We start from the raw sequence: 16,140 nt of genomic DNA on the forward strand, positions 1-16,140 counted from the left end.
ACGACCTTGGAAAAATAAATAATGGGGACAAATTAAATATATCCAAAAAATCAAAATAATCACATTTACTGAAAATAGGTCAGGCCCGCCTCCCCACACTTTCTAGATGTTCACTTCGTATTTTAAAGCTTGAAATTAGCAGATGAAGTACTAGCAGTTTCATTATTGTATTTGTTTTGATTCCCATGAAGTCCATATTAAGTCACACATGTCTGTTGTCATTCTGTGTTGCTGAACGCATATATCATCGAGTTTCTCCATCATGTGTATCCTGTGAGATACTTTTTCTCTTCTGTTGATAGTGAGCAAATATACCTTGAACTGTTGAATATCTTTTCTTTCAGGCAAGAGCAGCTAAACTCTCCGAGTGTAGCCAGGCTGCAGAGGAGGAAGAGGATCAAGAAACACCTTCTAGAAATCTGAGGGTCAGAGCAGATCGAAATTTGAAAACAGAGGAGGAAGAAGAAGAGGAGGAGGAAGAGGAAGAAGAGGAGGAAGAGGAAGATGATGATGATGAGGGACAAAAATCTAGAGATGCACCAGTCCTGAAACAGTTTAAGGAAGAGGGAGAAGAGATACCCATAGTAAAAGTGGAGGAGGTGACAGATGAGAGACCCCAAACTATAAGATCCCAGGAACAGGAGGGGTTAGAGAGAGGAGGGAGAGTTACAAGGTCCCAGGAAGAGGCCCGAAGAAGTCATCTAGCCAGACATCAGCAGGAGAAAGAGATGAAAACAGCTTCTCTTGAAGAAGAAAGAGAAATAAAATCTTCAAAAGGCTTGGAGGAAAAATCCAAGTCTCCTTCCCCTCCTCAATTGACTGAAGATGTGGCGAAGGCCCCGGTTGTGCTACAACCAGAACTAACTGCCAGTGAGGAGGAGACTCCCCCACCTTTACTTACCAAGGAAGCATCTTCTCCACCACCTAATACACAGCTCCAGAGTGAAGAAGAAATAGAGCCCATGGAAGGCCCGGCCCCTCCTGTCCTTATTCAGTTATCTCCTCCTAATGCAGATGCTGAGGCCAGGGAGCTATTACTATCTCAGCATACTGTGCAGTTGGTGGGAAGTTTGTCTCCTTTGTCAGGTCCTGCAGACACCAAAGTTGAATCTCCAGTAGAGAAAGTGCCAGAGGAGAGTGTCCTGCCTCTAGTTCAGAAAAGCGCACAAGCTGAATCCTCAGCCCAGAAAGGTCTTGAAACTGAATCAGAAAAATCCACTCAACCACTCCCTCTAAAAATTGAGGAATTCACGCTGGCCAAAGGGATCACTGAGGAATCTTTGGAACAGAAAGAAGGCAGGAGGGCTTCTCATGCCCTTCTTCCAAGCCACAGATTGAAACAGTCAGCTGACTCCTCCTCTAGCCGATCCTCCTCATCTTCATCCTCCAGTTCTAGGTCAAGATCTCGCTCTCCTGACAGTTCAGGCTCTCAGTCTCACTCACCTCCAAGATCCAAGCAGAGAGATGGATCTGGGGTACGTGCTCATGCCAACCCTCATGATAGATCCAAGGTGGGCTCCAGATCAACATCAGAGTCCAGGTCACGTTCCCGTTCTCGTTCCCGGTCAGCATCAAGCAACAGCAGAAAAGTAAGTGTGGGAGATGTTCTGTCTGTACTGCACTGTTTTCAACCCCTACAGAGCTTATGATTTCCAGCAGGAATAGAAAAAGGTTCCTTTAGTCCCCAGTTCAGTGATTACTTTTCATTTTGCAGTCTCGTTTTCAATTCACTGGTTCTTTTTCAGTTTGATTCCTATTGATTGTAAAGAAAGGTCAAGCCATCTACCCATTTCCTCCACTAGGCTATGAACTTCTTGAGGGTATGGTCATACCTTTTTATGTGTATATCCCAGTACCTTGCACCTAACTTGGAGTTAATAAATTTTTGGATAATCTAGGAAATAGGGAAATCACTAAGTCAAATCTAGGGATAAAAAGATCTGAAGTATTAAGTTGGAAAACTCAGTGATCTACTGAATACATACCAAATAAAATAATTTGGCTAATGTGTTTCATTTCTTTAGTCTTTGAGCCCTGGAGTCTCTAGGGACAGCAGCACCAGCTACACTGAAACCAAAGATCCCTCTTCTGGTCAGGAGGTTGCAGCTCCACCATTGCCACAACTGCAGGTCCTTGAGCCAAAGGAGAGGACTTCCACCCCATCCTCTGTCCAAGTGAGGCTTGTGAGCCAACCTGAGCCAGCTGCAAAGCATGTGACCCAGAGGTTACAGCCTGATCGGGTAGGGTATTATGCCCCCTCCCTAAAGGAAAACAGGATTAGGCATGATTTTCCCTTCTGTCTTAGCTAAAAAACTGAAAATGCAGTCTGGATAAAGCTCAGTAGAAATGTAGAAGGGGATACCTGTTAGATTCTCCTTTATTTCCCAATTCCTGGTTAATGGAAGTTCTCCATGAGGCTGAGCATCAGGGTTCTCATCTTCAGCGCTCTTGGGATCAGTTCTTCTTCCTGCCCAAAAGGAAGCCTCTTCTCAGTTCTCTCAAGAATTCTAATAAAATGTTTCCTACCATAGAAATTCTGTAAGCAGTATTCCATTCCACTTTTTAAAATTAAATAAATAATAGGGCCGTGTCTGGAGCTGGTACTATATATGTCGTACTCTGCCTTTTATCAGCTCCATGTTAAAGAAGAGGAATCAAGCAGACTTAAGTACGTTGGCTATGTTTGTTTTGGTGTGTTTGTCCTGACAGGGGAGCCCAAAGAAGTGTGAAGCTGAAGAGGCAGAGCCACCGGCTGCCACACAGCCCCAAACCTCAGAGACTCCGACCTCTCACCTACCAGAATCAGAAAGGATTCATCACACTGTGTAAGTGATACCTCTCAGTTGGGATATAACTCGATTTGTAGGATAGTTCTTGGCTCCCTGGGGTTTTTTGGCTAAATCTTCGTTGCGTTATAAAACACAAAGGCAGAGCTGTATCTGGTCTAAGGCTAGACTTCAGTTATACTATCTTGATAGCTGCCACCAGAACTCAATGTAGTCTGAAAAGCAGTGGTGGGAGTAAAAGGAAACCCATTTTCTGGGATCATCTGACCAAAACAGTCAATTCCTTTAAGGAGGAAGCAGAAATTGATTCAGGTATTTTAACTCACATTTGCCAGCTGCTTGTGAGCCTGGGAACACAGTTTAATAAAGGATGTTGAGGATCTAAAAAAAAACAAGGGTGCTGTTTTTTAGTTTTTGTGTTTTCTCTGGTTATTAGCTACAATTTTATTAGCCACAGTCTACCCTAGTTACTTCTCACAGTATACAGTACAGCAAAATATGAAGTCCATATCAAGTCAGAAGCTTCTCTCTTCTGAGACCCTTGGATTGATTTTACCATTTATGCAATTAATGTGAATTTTTTATTCCTTACAAATCTAGCTTTAGAATATACTCTTATATGAAATTAGTAATTGAAAATTGTCATTCATTTGTTGAGTGTATGTATTACAAATTAAGATGCCATTGAACCAGAATTCTTGGCTTTGAAGTCTCATGGGAAATGACAAAGCATTGTGGAAATAAGATTGCTTACCTTTTCAATGTCAGAAAATGTCTTGAGTAGACAGTTGGCCTAACTTTGTTCCATGATTGCTTTGATAGCATTAACACTAATACTAGCAATATGATTTTCATTTTTATGTATATGTCTAGTAATGTAAATTCTTAGAACTTCAGACTACCTTTTGCCTTTGATTTTGGAGGGTGGTGGGCAATGACATGATTGATTTATTATCTCTTTTTTTTTTTGAGACTTTTAACAATAGTTATGTAATCATTGGACTTCCCTGGTGGCTCAGACGGTAAAGCGTCTGTCTACAATGTGAGAGACGTGGGTTCAATCCCTGGGTTGGGAAGATTCCCTGGAGAAGGAAATGGCAACCCACTCCAGTACTCTTGCCTTGAAAATCCCATGGACAGAGGAGCTTGGTGCAGGCTACTGTCCATGGGGTTGCAAAGGGTCGGGCATGACTGAGCAACTTCACTTTCACTTTCATGTAATCATTATATAGCTTTTGCCTTAGGATATACCCTCGATACTGCCTATACTAATATTGTTGTCTCTGCTGCCATCTTGTGGCCATTACATTTTTGGTTTGAAAGCTAAAAGTTCACTCTATTGCCTTTGAAAAAAGTTTTTGTTTTTCCCTTTTGGAATTGGTACATTATCCTTTGGAAAGGGGTTTTTCTTCTAGGACCTTAAAGTGAAAACCCAGCGAATTCTGAACGTGTTCAGGATTTCCCAGCTACACCATCGATGAGGAAATGGGGTGACACCTTCCCTTTTCTATCTATCAATCAGAGATAATACCTGCCTTTCCCTCCTCCATCCCATGGAAGTACAATATGTCTTTTCTGTAATGGCAGTTTCAAAGTATGTATTGAAAACCTGCTACTAATTGGGTCTGAGGAACTGCTTCCTGTGCACCATGAGAAGCAAGTGATTTTATGAAAGGCTTCTTGCTTACCATAAAGTCCTATAGGTCTCTGAGATCCTGGCAACAGAGTGGCACTGTATGCTGTTTTAAAGCACCTTATTTCTGGATTTTTGCATGTAGGTCCAGGGCAAATGAACCTTGGAGTCTCATACAGAGTTTTTCTTCTCAGGTAAAGGGGGCTTTGACCTGTATTTTAAGACTGAGGTCATCTAGTCCCATTGATTCTGGCAAGGAGATAGCAAATGGCACCTGGGGCAAATCCTGAGATTGCCCATTATTGCCCAGGCAGATTTCCGTGGAGCAGCCCATAGATTAGGAATGCAGTCTCAGCTCAAGAGTGGCTCATACACATCCCTGGTTACCTGCTTTCCTTCTATCTGCCTTTCAGATGGTCTATTTGGCAGCCTAACAGAATTACATGCCCAAAACCTATAGGATATTCTGGCACTGGATTTGGTAAATGAGTCTTTGAGAAGTTTGGCTACATTTCTGGAGGCCCTGCTAAATTGATTCACAACACTCCTCCTGGTCTTTCACCCCTCTTGAGTGCTGGTGTTTAGCCTGGTAATCTCTGGAGCCTGGCCAATTTTAAAAGTGAGATGAAACAACAGTGAGTGCTAAATGAAAAAGACCATTTGTGGCTCAACCTTGGTTTTCCTCTCTGCCTCAACAAGAAGTCACATGACTTTTAAAAAATAGAGCTAGGGCCCATTGATTCAGTAAAGTGTTAAAAAAAAATTAGACTTCAAGGATCTCTCACCACTTGGAAGAGATGACCTAAATTTTTTTTTTGCTGTGGTTGGTTAAATCCATTGTGATTCTGATTGTTCCCTGAGGGATTCTAGATTTATGAGGTAAGGTATCTTTTTCATTTCTTGGGGCAGGAATTTGTGAGCCCTCAGTCCTGTTTAATTTGAGCCCTGTTCCAAAATCCGGCCCTGCCTGCTATAGATAGAACAAAAATTTACTCATACACAGGAAAAAAGGGTACTTTCTTTTTTACATTAAAAAAAAGGCGGGGGAGAGGAAAAAAGGAAAGGGAAAGGAAAAACTTTGTGTGGACAACTGTATCATCCAGTAGTAGTTAATTCAAACCCCAATTTTTCTAAATAAAACCTTCCTGTATATACAAACCTTGCAGGCAGTAGAATTGTTGGGTCCTTGACACTGTGTTTAGTTGTCCTTTTGCCTGAATAGCAGGAAGGAAATGGTCCTTTAAACCAATATGACAGTGTAATTGATAGGGGACCTACAGTGCCAGTATGCCTAATGATGCATAATTTTTAAAAAGTAGAATTTATTGTTATCAATAGAGTTCACTCACTGAGAAGTTGGTATCTAAGGACATATCCTCTTAAACCATACTCTCCTTGGTTATCTTGGAACTAGTATGCTCCTGAGGGTATGCTGTATTTAAATCTTACTACCAAAGGTAGTCAAATCCCACTATTATTTAAATTTCATATCAGTCCTCAGCTCTTTGTGAATTTTCTACAATAAAGTTCAAACATAAATGTCTATAGAAATTTCCCTTTTCCATTAGTTTCTTTGAATCTCATTCATATTCGGATACAAACTCTAATGTGATGTTATTAGCCCTCAACTAGTTCTGTCCTTTTCTTCTGGGCTGCAAATGCTTTGTTTGCTGTTTAATTATGGGTAGGTATCACCCTGGTGGCTCACTGGTAAAGAATCTGCCTGCCAGTGCAAGAGATAGGTTCCATCTCTGGGTCGGGAAAGATAACCCTGGAGAAGGAAATGGCAACCCTCTCCAGTATTCTTGCCTGAGAAATCCCATGGATAGAGGAGCCCGGCGGACTCCAGTTCATGGGGTACAAAAGACTCGAACGTGCCGTACTGACTAACAACAACATCACCCACCCCCAATCCCCATGCAGTTTCACTTTCTTTTCAAAGGTATCAGAAACATTTGTGCAAGAACTTAAATAGTGGAAAAGGAGATACCTTTTGTCTAAAAGGGACTACCAAGAAATGCTGCGTGGGGCTCTGACACATAGCTAAGAAGACTTTGGGACTAGTCCTGCAAGTAGATTGAGTCCCCTTTTTGGGGACAGTTTCGAAGTTTCCTCTTAGAAAAGTTTTGGTAATTCTTAGATCCCATAGGTTTGATCATGAGGGAATAGATGGCACAAACCCATATCTCATGAAGGCCAAGGATAGCATCATAAAATTCTTATGCTTGAAAAAAATGACGTAGAATTGCTATTAAAATTCTTCCTCCAAGAAAGCCACTTTTGGAGAGGCGTATTGGAAGCTGAAAGTATTTTAGGACAATTGATGGACAGGGAACATGTATTTGAGGATGTTTGAAGGTGATGTTTCTCTGTAGCGTAATGGTCTTTGTGGGAATTCTGTCTAAAAATATTAGGAAAACTTCTAATGTAGCAATCATTTATTAAAGTATCTTACTTGGACCCACAATGACAACCTAGTTTAGAAATATTTACTGAACATTTCTTTGTGTTAGGCTCCAGGCTAGGTGTCCCTGACCTTGAGGAACTCTGCAGGGTAAGGGGCAAGTAACCAGAGGGCACTAGACAGTGGGAGGGCATTAGTGGAACCCAGCAAACCAGTTATTGCCTTTACATCATAGAAAGAGCAGTCTACACTTAGAGGACACTCTTTTAAAAGCTCCATAGGTAGTCTCAGATGAGATAATGGCCTGTTAAACATACATGTGTTTTACGCATATCCTTGCCTTGACTTGGGGTGTCTTCCAAACCAGGTTCCTAAGAGCAAATCCTTATCACACTATTAGATGAGATAGATATTGTTATTACCCCAACTTTACAGATAAAGAAACTGATACACAGAGAGGATCAGAAACTCGCTCAGTATCACTTGTGTGCTCCTTGTGTGAGGTGGAGCTGGGGCCTGGATTGAGCCCTAGGCCATTGACTCTAGACTCTCAATCTTACTGAGCAGACAGGGACCGCTAAGGGAAAAGGAACTGTGTGATGTTAAATGCGACTGCTCTAGCATGCAGTTGGTGTGTACATTTAAGATTTTAAGCAGCAGGGAGGAAATTTCAGTCCTAGCTAAAAGCTCTGGTATCACGAATGAGATAATATTAAGCTTTTGGTTAAGAATCCAGAAGTTTGTTCTAATGTTAAACCTTTACTGCGACTAGGCTACGAAAGGAGCACTTTTGTAGTCAACAGATGAGCATTTTGAGCATCTACTGAGTGCTGTTTTGAATGGGTAGAGACAGCTTCACATTTTACATTAGTTCGGAGATGCCCATAATTAATCATTTCTGTTAAGTTCCCAATCACTTTTTGCCCAACAGATCTGCACACACACCCCCACCCCACCCCGTTCCCAGTAACAGCCCTCTCACTTCCCTTATGTACTCCGGAGCCCTCACTTGGGAGCCCTTGCTCCAAAACGCGGCCTTCATGCTTTAGGCAAGGTCCCCTTGCCCTGCTTATCCTTTTCTTTTTGGCTCCTGCAGACCCTGGGGCAGGGCGACCTTATTAAAGACTCTGTGAAACAAAGTTGTCTGTCTTCTCTTTAGAGATACCTCTCCCCTCCTCTACTGGTAATTCAGAAAGCACCTCTGCTTATCCTTTCCTTTCATCTCCTGAAGTAGTAACACGTGGTCATTGCTGCCGTAAGCGGCCAGTTACTATATAGTGATTAGATAGTGCCAAATCTTATCCTGCCTTCCCACCTTGAGCCTGCTGATCAGTTTTCAATGTTCCATGCCTGGCTTCTGGGATAGAGGAACATGGACACCTAAAAAATTGCTCATGACCCTCCCCCCTGTCTCTATTCAACTTTGGCCTTGTTATCTTCCTTCTTACCATTTTTTCACTTCCAGTTCTGCTGTTTCCTTTCTTTCTATTCTCTGGAATCTTCCAAGCAAACAGCTGTAACTTTGTCCTCTCCACCCAGCCCTCTCCCCCGCCCCCGGGAAGACAAGGAGAGAGCACCCTTCCCCTTTGGGGTTAGGCCTCGTTAGCTGCTGTAACCTGAGAAAAGAAGGGAAAGGGCCAGGCCTATCGAGCCAGCAGTGAGCTCGGAGTAGCTTGCCAGAGGATAAGAACCTTGCTCACTCAGCGCCCTCCCTCTCTCCTTTCCCCTCCCCTGCTGCAGCAGGGCCCTCCCCCATCCGCACACACGGGCTGCTGGGTAAGTGGCAAGATGGCTCCCCTGCATGTCTCCGGCTGATCGCCACCGCTCCGCCAGTACAATAGAGCCAGCCACTACCAGCAGCCTGGCCCTCCTCCTCCTCCTCCTCCAGAGAGACCAATCCAGCCGAATTCGGGGTTTGCCGTGAGGACTTAACGCTTATCTCTTAAAATCCAGATCTATTTTAGCCTCCCCTCACCACCACCACCTCTCCTTCCATTTACCATTTTTTGGATCCCTAGTTGCTGCATCTCGATTTTCTCTCTCTGGATCGGGTGGCCGGGGAGGAGGTGGTGGGATCTTGGGACAAGGAAGGTGTTTTGTTTTGTTTTTTTAAATTTTTTAGGATTTTTTTGTTTGGTTTTTGTTATTTCTTCCATTCCAGAAAGGGATAAACAGCACTTCCAGGGGGAGAAAAAAAATCATGTTATCAGAAAGCAAAGAAGGGTGAGAGCTTCACATTTCCATGTATCCTTTTTCCCTACCGCTCTAGCCCCCCTCATCTCCCTTCTCTTTCCCATGGCTTTCATTCCGTCTTTGGTTTTGGTTTGTTTTCAGTCATTCTGCTTTCCCCCTTTGTCCTTCCTGCCTGATTTCTAATTGGCCTCACTTGCCCTCTCTGTGTGGGAAATAGGTATTTTTTGGATGAGCCTTTTCTTTAGATTCAGGCAGTTGAATCTCGTGTTTCTGTGGGAGCCTATAAGCTGGGGGCACAGTTCCGATTTTCTCTCCCCCCCCCCCCCCACCCTTCCCGTGCATCCCTCCCATGCTCTGGGGAGGCTGTTCTGACCTCTGAGTGTCAGGCAGCCTGTCGAGAATGCCGAATTTTCGGTGCTGGTTATCAGCCTGTGGAGGCTTGGCTTCCCCTCTCTTGAGACTTAGAGAGGGGACCCTGTTCATCTTGATTTGTTCCCCGCCCTCCCCTCCCCACCTCGGTGTTTGGGTGGTAGTGGGGGTGAGATTAGAGATACAAGTTAGGGATGAAGACAGAAAAAAGAAGTTGGGAAGCTAGTTTATCTGAAGTGAACTCTGAGATTCATTGCCTGCAGTGGGACTCTACTTGTGTGATTCGGAGGGGTGGGGGAGTGGGTTCAGTGTTGTGGAGGGGCACCGGCGGGTGGGATGCGTGGTGTGGGGGAGGGTGTGTCCTGACTGGGAGGCCTGCTCTCTTTATCTCTTGGAAGTTGGAATAAGGGAGTGGGAGAAACTGGGCGAAAGCTGAATGTAAGAACAATTCCTACACCTCTGAGCAGGTAAAAGTGGCCTGGTTCTTCTCTGAGCTTTCATACTTTGGCAGTGTTAATTTTTCCTTTTGGATTAGAGTCCTTGAAGCTTGAACCCTCACCAGCCCTACTCTCCCTACAGCCCGCACCCCACCATTTCTCCATTCCTGGTGTCTCCAGATCTGTAGGTCATTAGGCTTTTACCCTAAGCAGTTGATTAAACAACAAGGTTGGGGTCATTTGCCACAGCCTTGGCTGCTCTTTCTCATCTTTTTAGGACTTGGGCTTCCCTTAGTTTCTCATGCAGTTTGGTTAAATAAGAGTGCCCGTGACCATGGGCTGGGGAGGCCCTGGGGTTGTGGGCAAATAACAGTCACTTTTGAGGGACTTTTCAGAGAGGGATGTTTCTCCTCTTCATATAAGAAGAGTACTCTGGTGAACTACCTAAGAGCATTGGAGTCCTGACCTTACACATCACAGCTTTATCCCATCTGGGCAGTGGGAGGACGTGGTTGGTGTGATCTGTGCTCTTTCCCCTAGGGAAAAGGTTGTCTGCATTTCCTGTGGGGGCAAGGTCTCTAGTTTGATCTGAAAAGCAGCCCTCCCAATCCCACCCAAGTATTGAGGCATGGAGGTTTCCTTGACCCAAAACCTAACATCTTGTTCTCTCTTCCCCTTGGTTCTTTCCTGCCCCCCAACCTATCCCCATACTGACAGTGAGGAGAAGGAGGAAGTGACCATGGACACAAGTGAAAACAGACCTGAAAATGAGGTTCCAGAGCCCCCCATGCCTATTGCAGACCAAGTCAGCAATGATGATCGCCCAGAGGGCAATGCTGAGGATGAGGAGAAGAAAGAGGTAAATATCCAAGCCACCTACTGGGGTGGGTGGGCAGGAGTGGATGTAGGGGAAAGAGTAGAACACTCCAGTGATCCCTCTTCCACAGTGGGATAGTTTAAAAAAGGGACTAGGCAAAGATTTGGATCAGGACAGGGCCAAGGGAGAATTCGCTGGTTTAGCCAGGGAGACCCCGTGTGATGGGACAGGGCTCCTTCATCCCCCTTTCCTTGTTGGGGAAGTAGTGCAGTTGGGGAAGTTTGTTACCACCCAGAAAGTCAGTTAATGGCCCTTTATCCAAGACCCAGGTTTAGCTTTCCCTGCTGCCTTCTCTAGCTTCTCCCTGTGGTAGCCCCCTAGCTTTCCCTCCTTTTTAAAAGCATGTTGGGGCTCAGCGCCATCTAGTGGGCTTTGGTGGATCTCCGCTGAGCACCATGCTGAGGAATTTTTGTTGCTGATCTGCCCCCAAGTGGTCTTGTTGCAAGATGAAGCTACTTAGAAGCCAGCTCCTGGGGTGATCCCAGAGGCCCCTTGGCTATTTTTGTGAGGCCTCAACTTACTTTTTGGGCATATATGTTATCTTGTGTCCTGCACCCAATTCAGGGGGCTCCTCCCATCAGAGCCAGCGAAGTCTTCTTGGCTCTTAAAGTAATTAGAGAAAGAATTAGCTGGGTTTGGGACGAGAGTAACAGGGTGGGAGGGACTGTTGTGTGTGTAGCCTTTCTTTGGTGTGTGTTGCGGGGGTGGGGGCCGGTGAAAGTGATTTGATGTGCAGAATATTATTTATTACAAGGTCCTTCTTCCCCGTAAAACTTTGTCCAAGTACCTCATGTACGGTAATCCGCCCGTAAAATATAACCCTGCCCAACTGGCCAATCGCTGATGCCGCCTCTTCCTCTGGACCCAACCGCTGCTACTGAGCTGCCCAGTCAGAGCCGAGTCTGCTATCCAGGTGTCTTGGCCAGAGGGGGGCATGTGTATGGGATCCTGTGATGGGCCCCCTTTTGCCTCCCTGCCTTGGCTTACATCAGGGGGCCAAGAAGAGCACTGTTCTGGAGAGACTTGTATTAAGAAAGCAAAAAGCATTTGGAAAGGGGTGGACTTGCATCATCTCCCTCTTTGGGACACCCCAAGAAGAGCTTGTGTCAGTGCTGGGGCGCCTGCCCACACACCCTTGCCCTTTTGAGGACTGTGGGTTGCCTTGTTTGCTGCAGACTGTTGGGATCCCCAACTAGGGCACCAAGACCTCCTAAAGAGTCAATGTTTGTGATCACAGTGCCAGCTGTAAAATACCAAGTGGGGCTCTCGGCTTAAGCTGTGACGACTAGGAACCCTGCAGAGAAGTCTAGGGTCTGAGCCCAGGGATTTAATGCTGATGACAGCCCAGCCATGTATCATCATTTGCTCATCAGATGGACTTTCCTTTGGTCCCTGTTGTCCATGGTGAAGGGCAGCATGTTGGTTGCTCCAACTTCTCCTCCATCCCTGGAGGCAGGGGCTCATCCATCCACCTGACTGGAACCACTGTCTCAGCTGGAGTCCCTGAGGAGATGCCACACACCACTCAGAAGAAAAGTATTCTGACCTTGCTGCTGAATGTGTGCCAGGTCCTGGGGCTATCCACCTACTACCCCCAGGCTGCCTTCAACAGAGGCTTCATGAACCCACTCGGTGAGAGGACCCCCTCCCCAGTTACAGGCAGAGGAGAAAGGGACTCTGAAGTCATCACCTGGATTCCAAGCACTGGGTGGTGGTGTTGCTGCAGCTTGCCACTGGTGGACATAGGGTCCTGCCTGCCTCTCACGATAAAAGGCCAGGACCATTCCTGCTACTCACAGGCCATCTCATCAGGGACTACAGGATGATGCCCCTGCAGGGCCAGAACTGATGTCTCTGCCCCTGTTCCCCCGGTACCCCTCGCTGAGCCTGGCCACCGCCAGTGAACTGTCTTGACATCATGGAAACTGGGCAGCGTCCCCCCACACGTTTCCCTCCCGCCCCCGTGCGCCCCTGGGAGGACTCTGGCAGTGCCGTGCCGACCACCACGCCGTGCGCCCACCTTTTTTGCCAACCCAACCCCCCACCAATTGCACAGCGCCTAGCAGGGAGGGCTCATTCTGATTGGACCGGCGGTTGACTAGATACAGTACACAGTGAGGTGCGATTGGCTGAACTGAAGATCCCAGGTGTGAGATGGTACCTGGAACATTTGTCATATTCCTAGTTTATTTTCCTCTTTATTTTCTTCTTTCTCCTCTTTTTTTAATCTTTTATTTTGATTTTTTTTCTTTATCTTTATTCTGATTTCTTTATTGGATTTATTTATTTGGTTCATGTTCTACCTGTTTTAATTAAGACTTTTTTTTTTTCTCACTAACTTACCCATCAAGAGCGGCCTGGCTAGGGGTCAGGCTGGCCCTTAAAGGAGACCAAGGAGACTTGGTTAGACAACACAAACGGGGCTGGGGGGCGGATGGGGGAAAGGGATTTCATCCAGAGGGCTCCTGCCCTACCCTTTAGAAGGGTGGTAGGTCTTAGTTTTTCCAGAAATAAGCACTTAAATCTGAAAATGCTCTATTCCCCTTTTTGCTCTCTCTTCCTCTTTTTGCTCTGTCCACAGTCTTCAACTGAGTGTTTGGGGGCAGAAACTTGCTCAAAAGCAAGTTGGAAAGTTTCTGGTCATTGATAGAGCCCCTAAGGCATAAGCCCTGTTTGGAGACAACGTAGTAGGGCTCTGCTAGAGCTTAGTACAGTGGTCAGAAAGTCTGAAACTCTTCCTGGGTACTGTCTGCCCTTCATAAAATCTTGTCTTTACCAAAGACACCTTTATATTCTTTGTGCTGGCACTTGGCTTGAGAGGCTCCTCTCCAGTGAGGCTGGTGCCGCCCTTTTCCACAGTGCGGCAGTGACCCAGGCAGCTCTAAGTCTGCTGTCCAAGCTGCTCGGATCTGCTGTCAGTGGATGCAGGCTGGGCACTGAGTGGAGGAGGGTTATACTGTCACAGTTGCCATCCCAAAGTTGGTTTTCCTTGTTTACTCATATTTTGCTCCAGTTAGCAAGGAAGACCTTAGAAGGACTAAATAACTCAGTTTTGGGCATAGCTTGTTGGGTTGGCATCCTCTCCATCCATAGAGACCAGTGGAAGAGGGCATGACCAATGCTTTTAAAGGGCTGGGAGGTTATTGAAATTCTTCTTCCAGCTTATTTCTGGTTAAGCTAATACATAGGTGTGGTATGGACTAGATGACTTTTCCCTGCTGTGATGTTTGGTTTTATTTTTTTCTCTAACTTGCATTGATTCTGCTTCGTTTTTGCCGTTTGCCGCTTCTGTTTTGGTCTCTGTCTGTCTCTGTGTCTCTATCTCTCTGTGTCTTTGGAACCTATGCTGAGACTGCCCCATCTAACCTCCTTTCCACCTCTCTGTGGGGTGTGTCTCTTTCTCTTTTTTCCCCCCACCCCTTTCTTCTCTATACAGAGCTTGCTGCCCAAATCATTCAAGAGGAAGATCTCCGTTGTCTGTAAGTCTAGCCCCAAATCCCTGATACAGGTCCAGAGTACCGTAAAACTCAGAGTTCATAGAGAAATAGACTCCCATTCTCTCTCAGTGGCATTCTTGGGTCACCCCTTGCCATCCCAGCAGCTCCACCCAGCAAATCTATGGCATAGTTAAGGCTCCAGTTTATAATTCAGAACTTCATAAACAATTCTTGTCATTTTTCCCCCATTTCTTTCTTAACCCTAATGAGATACACTGTGAAGTGTCTCACCATTACTTATCTATAGTCCTGCTTTTTTCAGGAGTAGGTTTGAGGGATTCCTATAAAATGCTTACCAGTTTATGCCTTATTATAAGAGCACATCTGAGAAAACGAGAGTTCCCACACCTCAAACAGTAACAACTTGAGCATTTTTCAGTGAGGAACTCTTTAAGTTGACAAAAGTGTAATATTTAATAGATCTTTATGACTTAAATATCAATCTATTAGTGTGAATATTAACCTAAAGCATAACCAGGTCATGTCATGATCTAAAACTAACTTGAATTTTATTTTCATACAGTCTTTTCTCATTCCCATGTCATCCTCAGTATGTCTTCCCCAGTGCTTTAGGGTTTTCTACCAGTAAAAGTTTAAATGCTCACCAGCCTAGTTACTTCTCCCTTTTTGCCTTCAGAGATCAGTAGTTTTAATCTTTCAGGAAGTGGCTCCAGGCCTTCTGTTTACTCTGAAACACGATTTCCCCAGTCCCCAAAAGTGATATCTTTAAGTTAACCTTTTACTAAAATTCCAGTTGAAGGCTACCTGTGGGTATTGTGGTGTGAACCAGCAGAGAGCCTGGGACCATCTAACTGTGGGGTCCTGTTTCTTGGGGACAGCAGCTACCAAGGGGGTGCCGGCTGGAAACAGTGACACAGAGGGGGGCCAGCCTAGTCGGAAGCGGCGTTGGGGAGCCAGCACAGCCACCACCCAGAAGAAACCCTCCATCAGTATCACCACTGAATCACTCAAGGTGAGGTGGGAGGGGCCGGGGAAGGGAGGACGAGACACATGCGGTGGGAGTAGACATGGGCCCAGTGTAACGGGGTGGGGGGTATCTGTGTCCCAGAGCCTCATCCCCGACATCAAACCCCTGGCGGGGCAGGAGGCTGTTGTGGATCTTCATGCTGACGACTCCCGAATCTCTGAGGATGAGACAGAGCGTAATGGTGATGATGGGACCCATGACAAGGGGCTGAAAATATGCCGGACTGTCACTCAGGTAAGGCTCCTGTGCCCCACTTTGGGGGAGGGGGGCCTGAATGCAAAGTGAGCAGCTAAGTAGGGAGCTAAGGTGGAGCTCTAGAAGGGAAATCTGTCTGTGCACAGGGTTGGCTTAATTGACCTTTGTATGGGTCAGGAGAATACAAAATCTAACCTGTTGCCTGTAACGAAGTTCTGTTAGAACAGTTATACCAGTTCATTTACTTTCTCTATGGCTGTTTATGTGCTATAATATCAAGAATTGGGTAGTTGGAACTGTATGGCTCACAAATTCTATAATGTTTACTGTCTTGCTCTATACAGAAAAAATTTGCCAATTTCTGCCTTAGTTTTCCTCATGGACGAGTTAAGGTATTACCAATCCCAGGACCTGGCGGAGGTGAACCTAATAATGAAATCTCCCCCACTAGTGGAAAGAACACTTCAGGCTGACTACCACCATCTCGCCCCAAGAAACCAGAGGCAGAAAAGAACATGCCAGTTTGGTGTTTAAGAATCCCTCTGTTAATCTGATACCTTACAGGTGGTACCTGCCGAGGGCCAGGAGAATGGGCAGAGGGAAGAGGAGGAAGAAGAGAAGGAGCCTGAAGCAGAAGCCCCTGTGCCTCCCCAGGTCTCAGTAGAGGTGGCCTTGCCCCCCCCTGTGGAACATGAAGTCAAGAAAGGTGGGTGCAGCACTGAGTGAAGCATGTGGCTCCCTGAGTTCCCAGAGCACCTGGT

General features: G+C 45.7%; 1 protein-coding gene and 1 long non-coding RNA gene across 9 annotated transcripts in view; one reads left to right on the plus strand and one right to left on the minus strand.

Moving 5' to 3' along the window:
* Nucleotides 1-16,140, plus strand: part of ACIN1 (apoptotic chromatin condensation inducer 1) — a 38,484-nt gene that overhangs the window by 18,953 nt on the left and 3,391 nt on the right. For 2 of the 8 annotated variants that reach the window (XM_003586509.6, XM_003586510.6), the window contains 8 exons: nucleotides 345-1,589; nucleotides 2,025-2,240; nucleotides 2,710-2,825; nucleotides 10,540-10,681; nucleotides 14,136-14,178; nucleotides 15,036-15,169; nucleotides 15,266-15,418; nucleotides 15,944-16,085. In XM_003586509.6, the coding sequence (XP_003586557.1) occupies nucleotides 345-1,589; nucleotides 2,025-2,240; nucleotides 2,710-2,825; nucleotides 10,540-10,681; nucleotides 14,136-14,178; nucleotides 15,036-15,169; nucleotides 15,266-15,418; nucleotides 15,944-16,085 (2,191 nt within the window). Of the gene's footprint in view, nucleotides 1-344; nucleotides 1,590-2,024; nucleotides 2,241-2,709; nucleotides 2,826-7,956; nucleotides 8,744-8,984; nucleotides 9,047-10,539; nucleotides 10,682-14,135; nucleotides 14,179-15,035; nucleotides 15,170-15,265; nucleotides 15,419-15,943; nucleotides 16,086-16,140 lie in introns of those variants that run through there. The other 6 variants (XM_003586511.6, XM_010809043.4, XM_059890786.1 and 3 more) reach the window with 6 other exon arrangements.
* Nucleotides 1,588-8,358, minus strand: LOC112448395 (uncharacterized). The gene is made up of 3 exons (XR_009496156.1): nucleotides 8,272-8,358; nucleotides 2,363-2,467; nucleotides 1,588-1,753 (listed from the first exon to the last, which is right to left on the minus strand). It is a non-coding gene; the product is annotated as an uncharacterized lncRNA (long non-coding RNA).

This window comes from Bos taurus, chromosome 10 (genome assembly GCF_002263795.3).
Source record: "Bos taurus isolate L1 Dominette 01449 registration number 42190680 breed Hereford chromosome 10, ARS-UCD2.0, whole genome shotgun sequence".
Classification (NCBI taxonomy): domain Eukaryota; kingdom Metazoa; phylum Chordata; class Mammalia; order Artiodactyla; family Bovidae; genus Bos; species Bos taurus.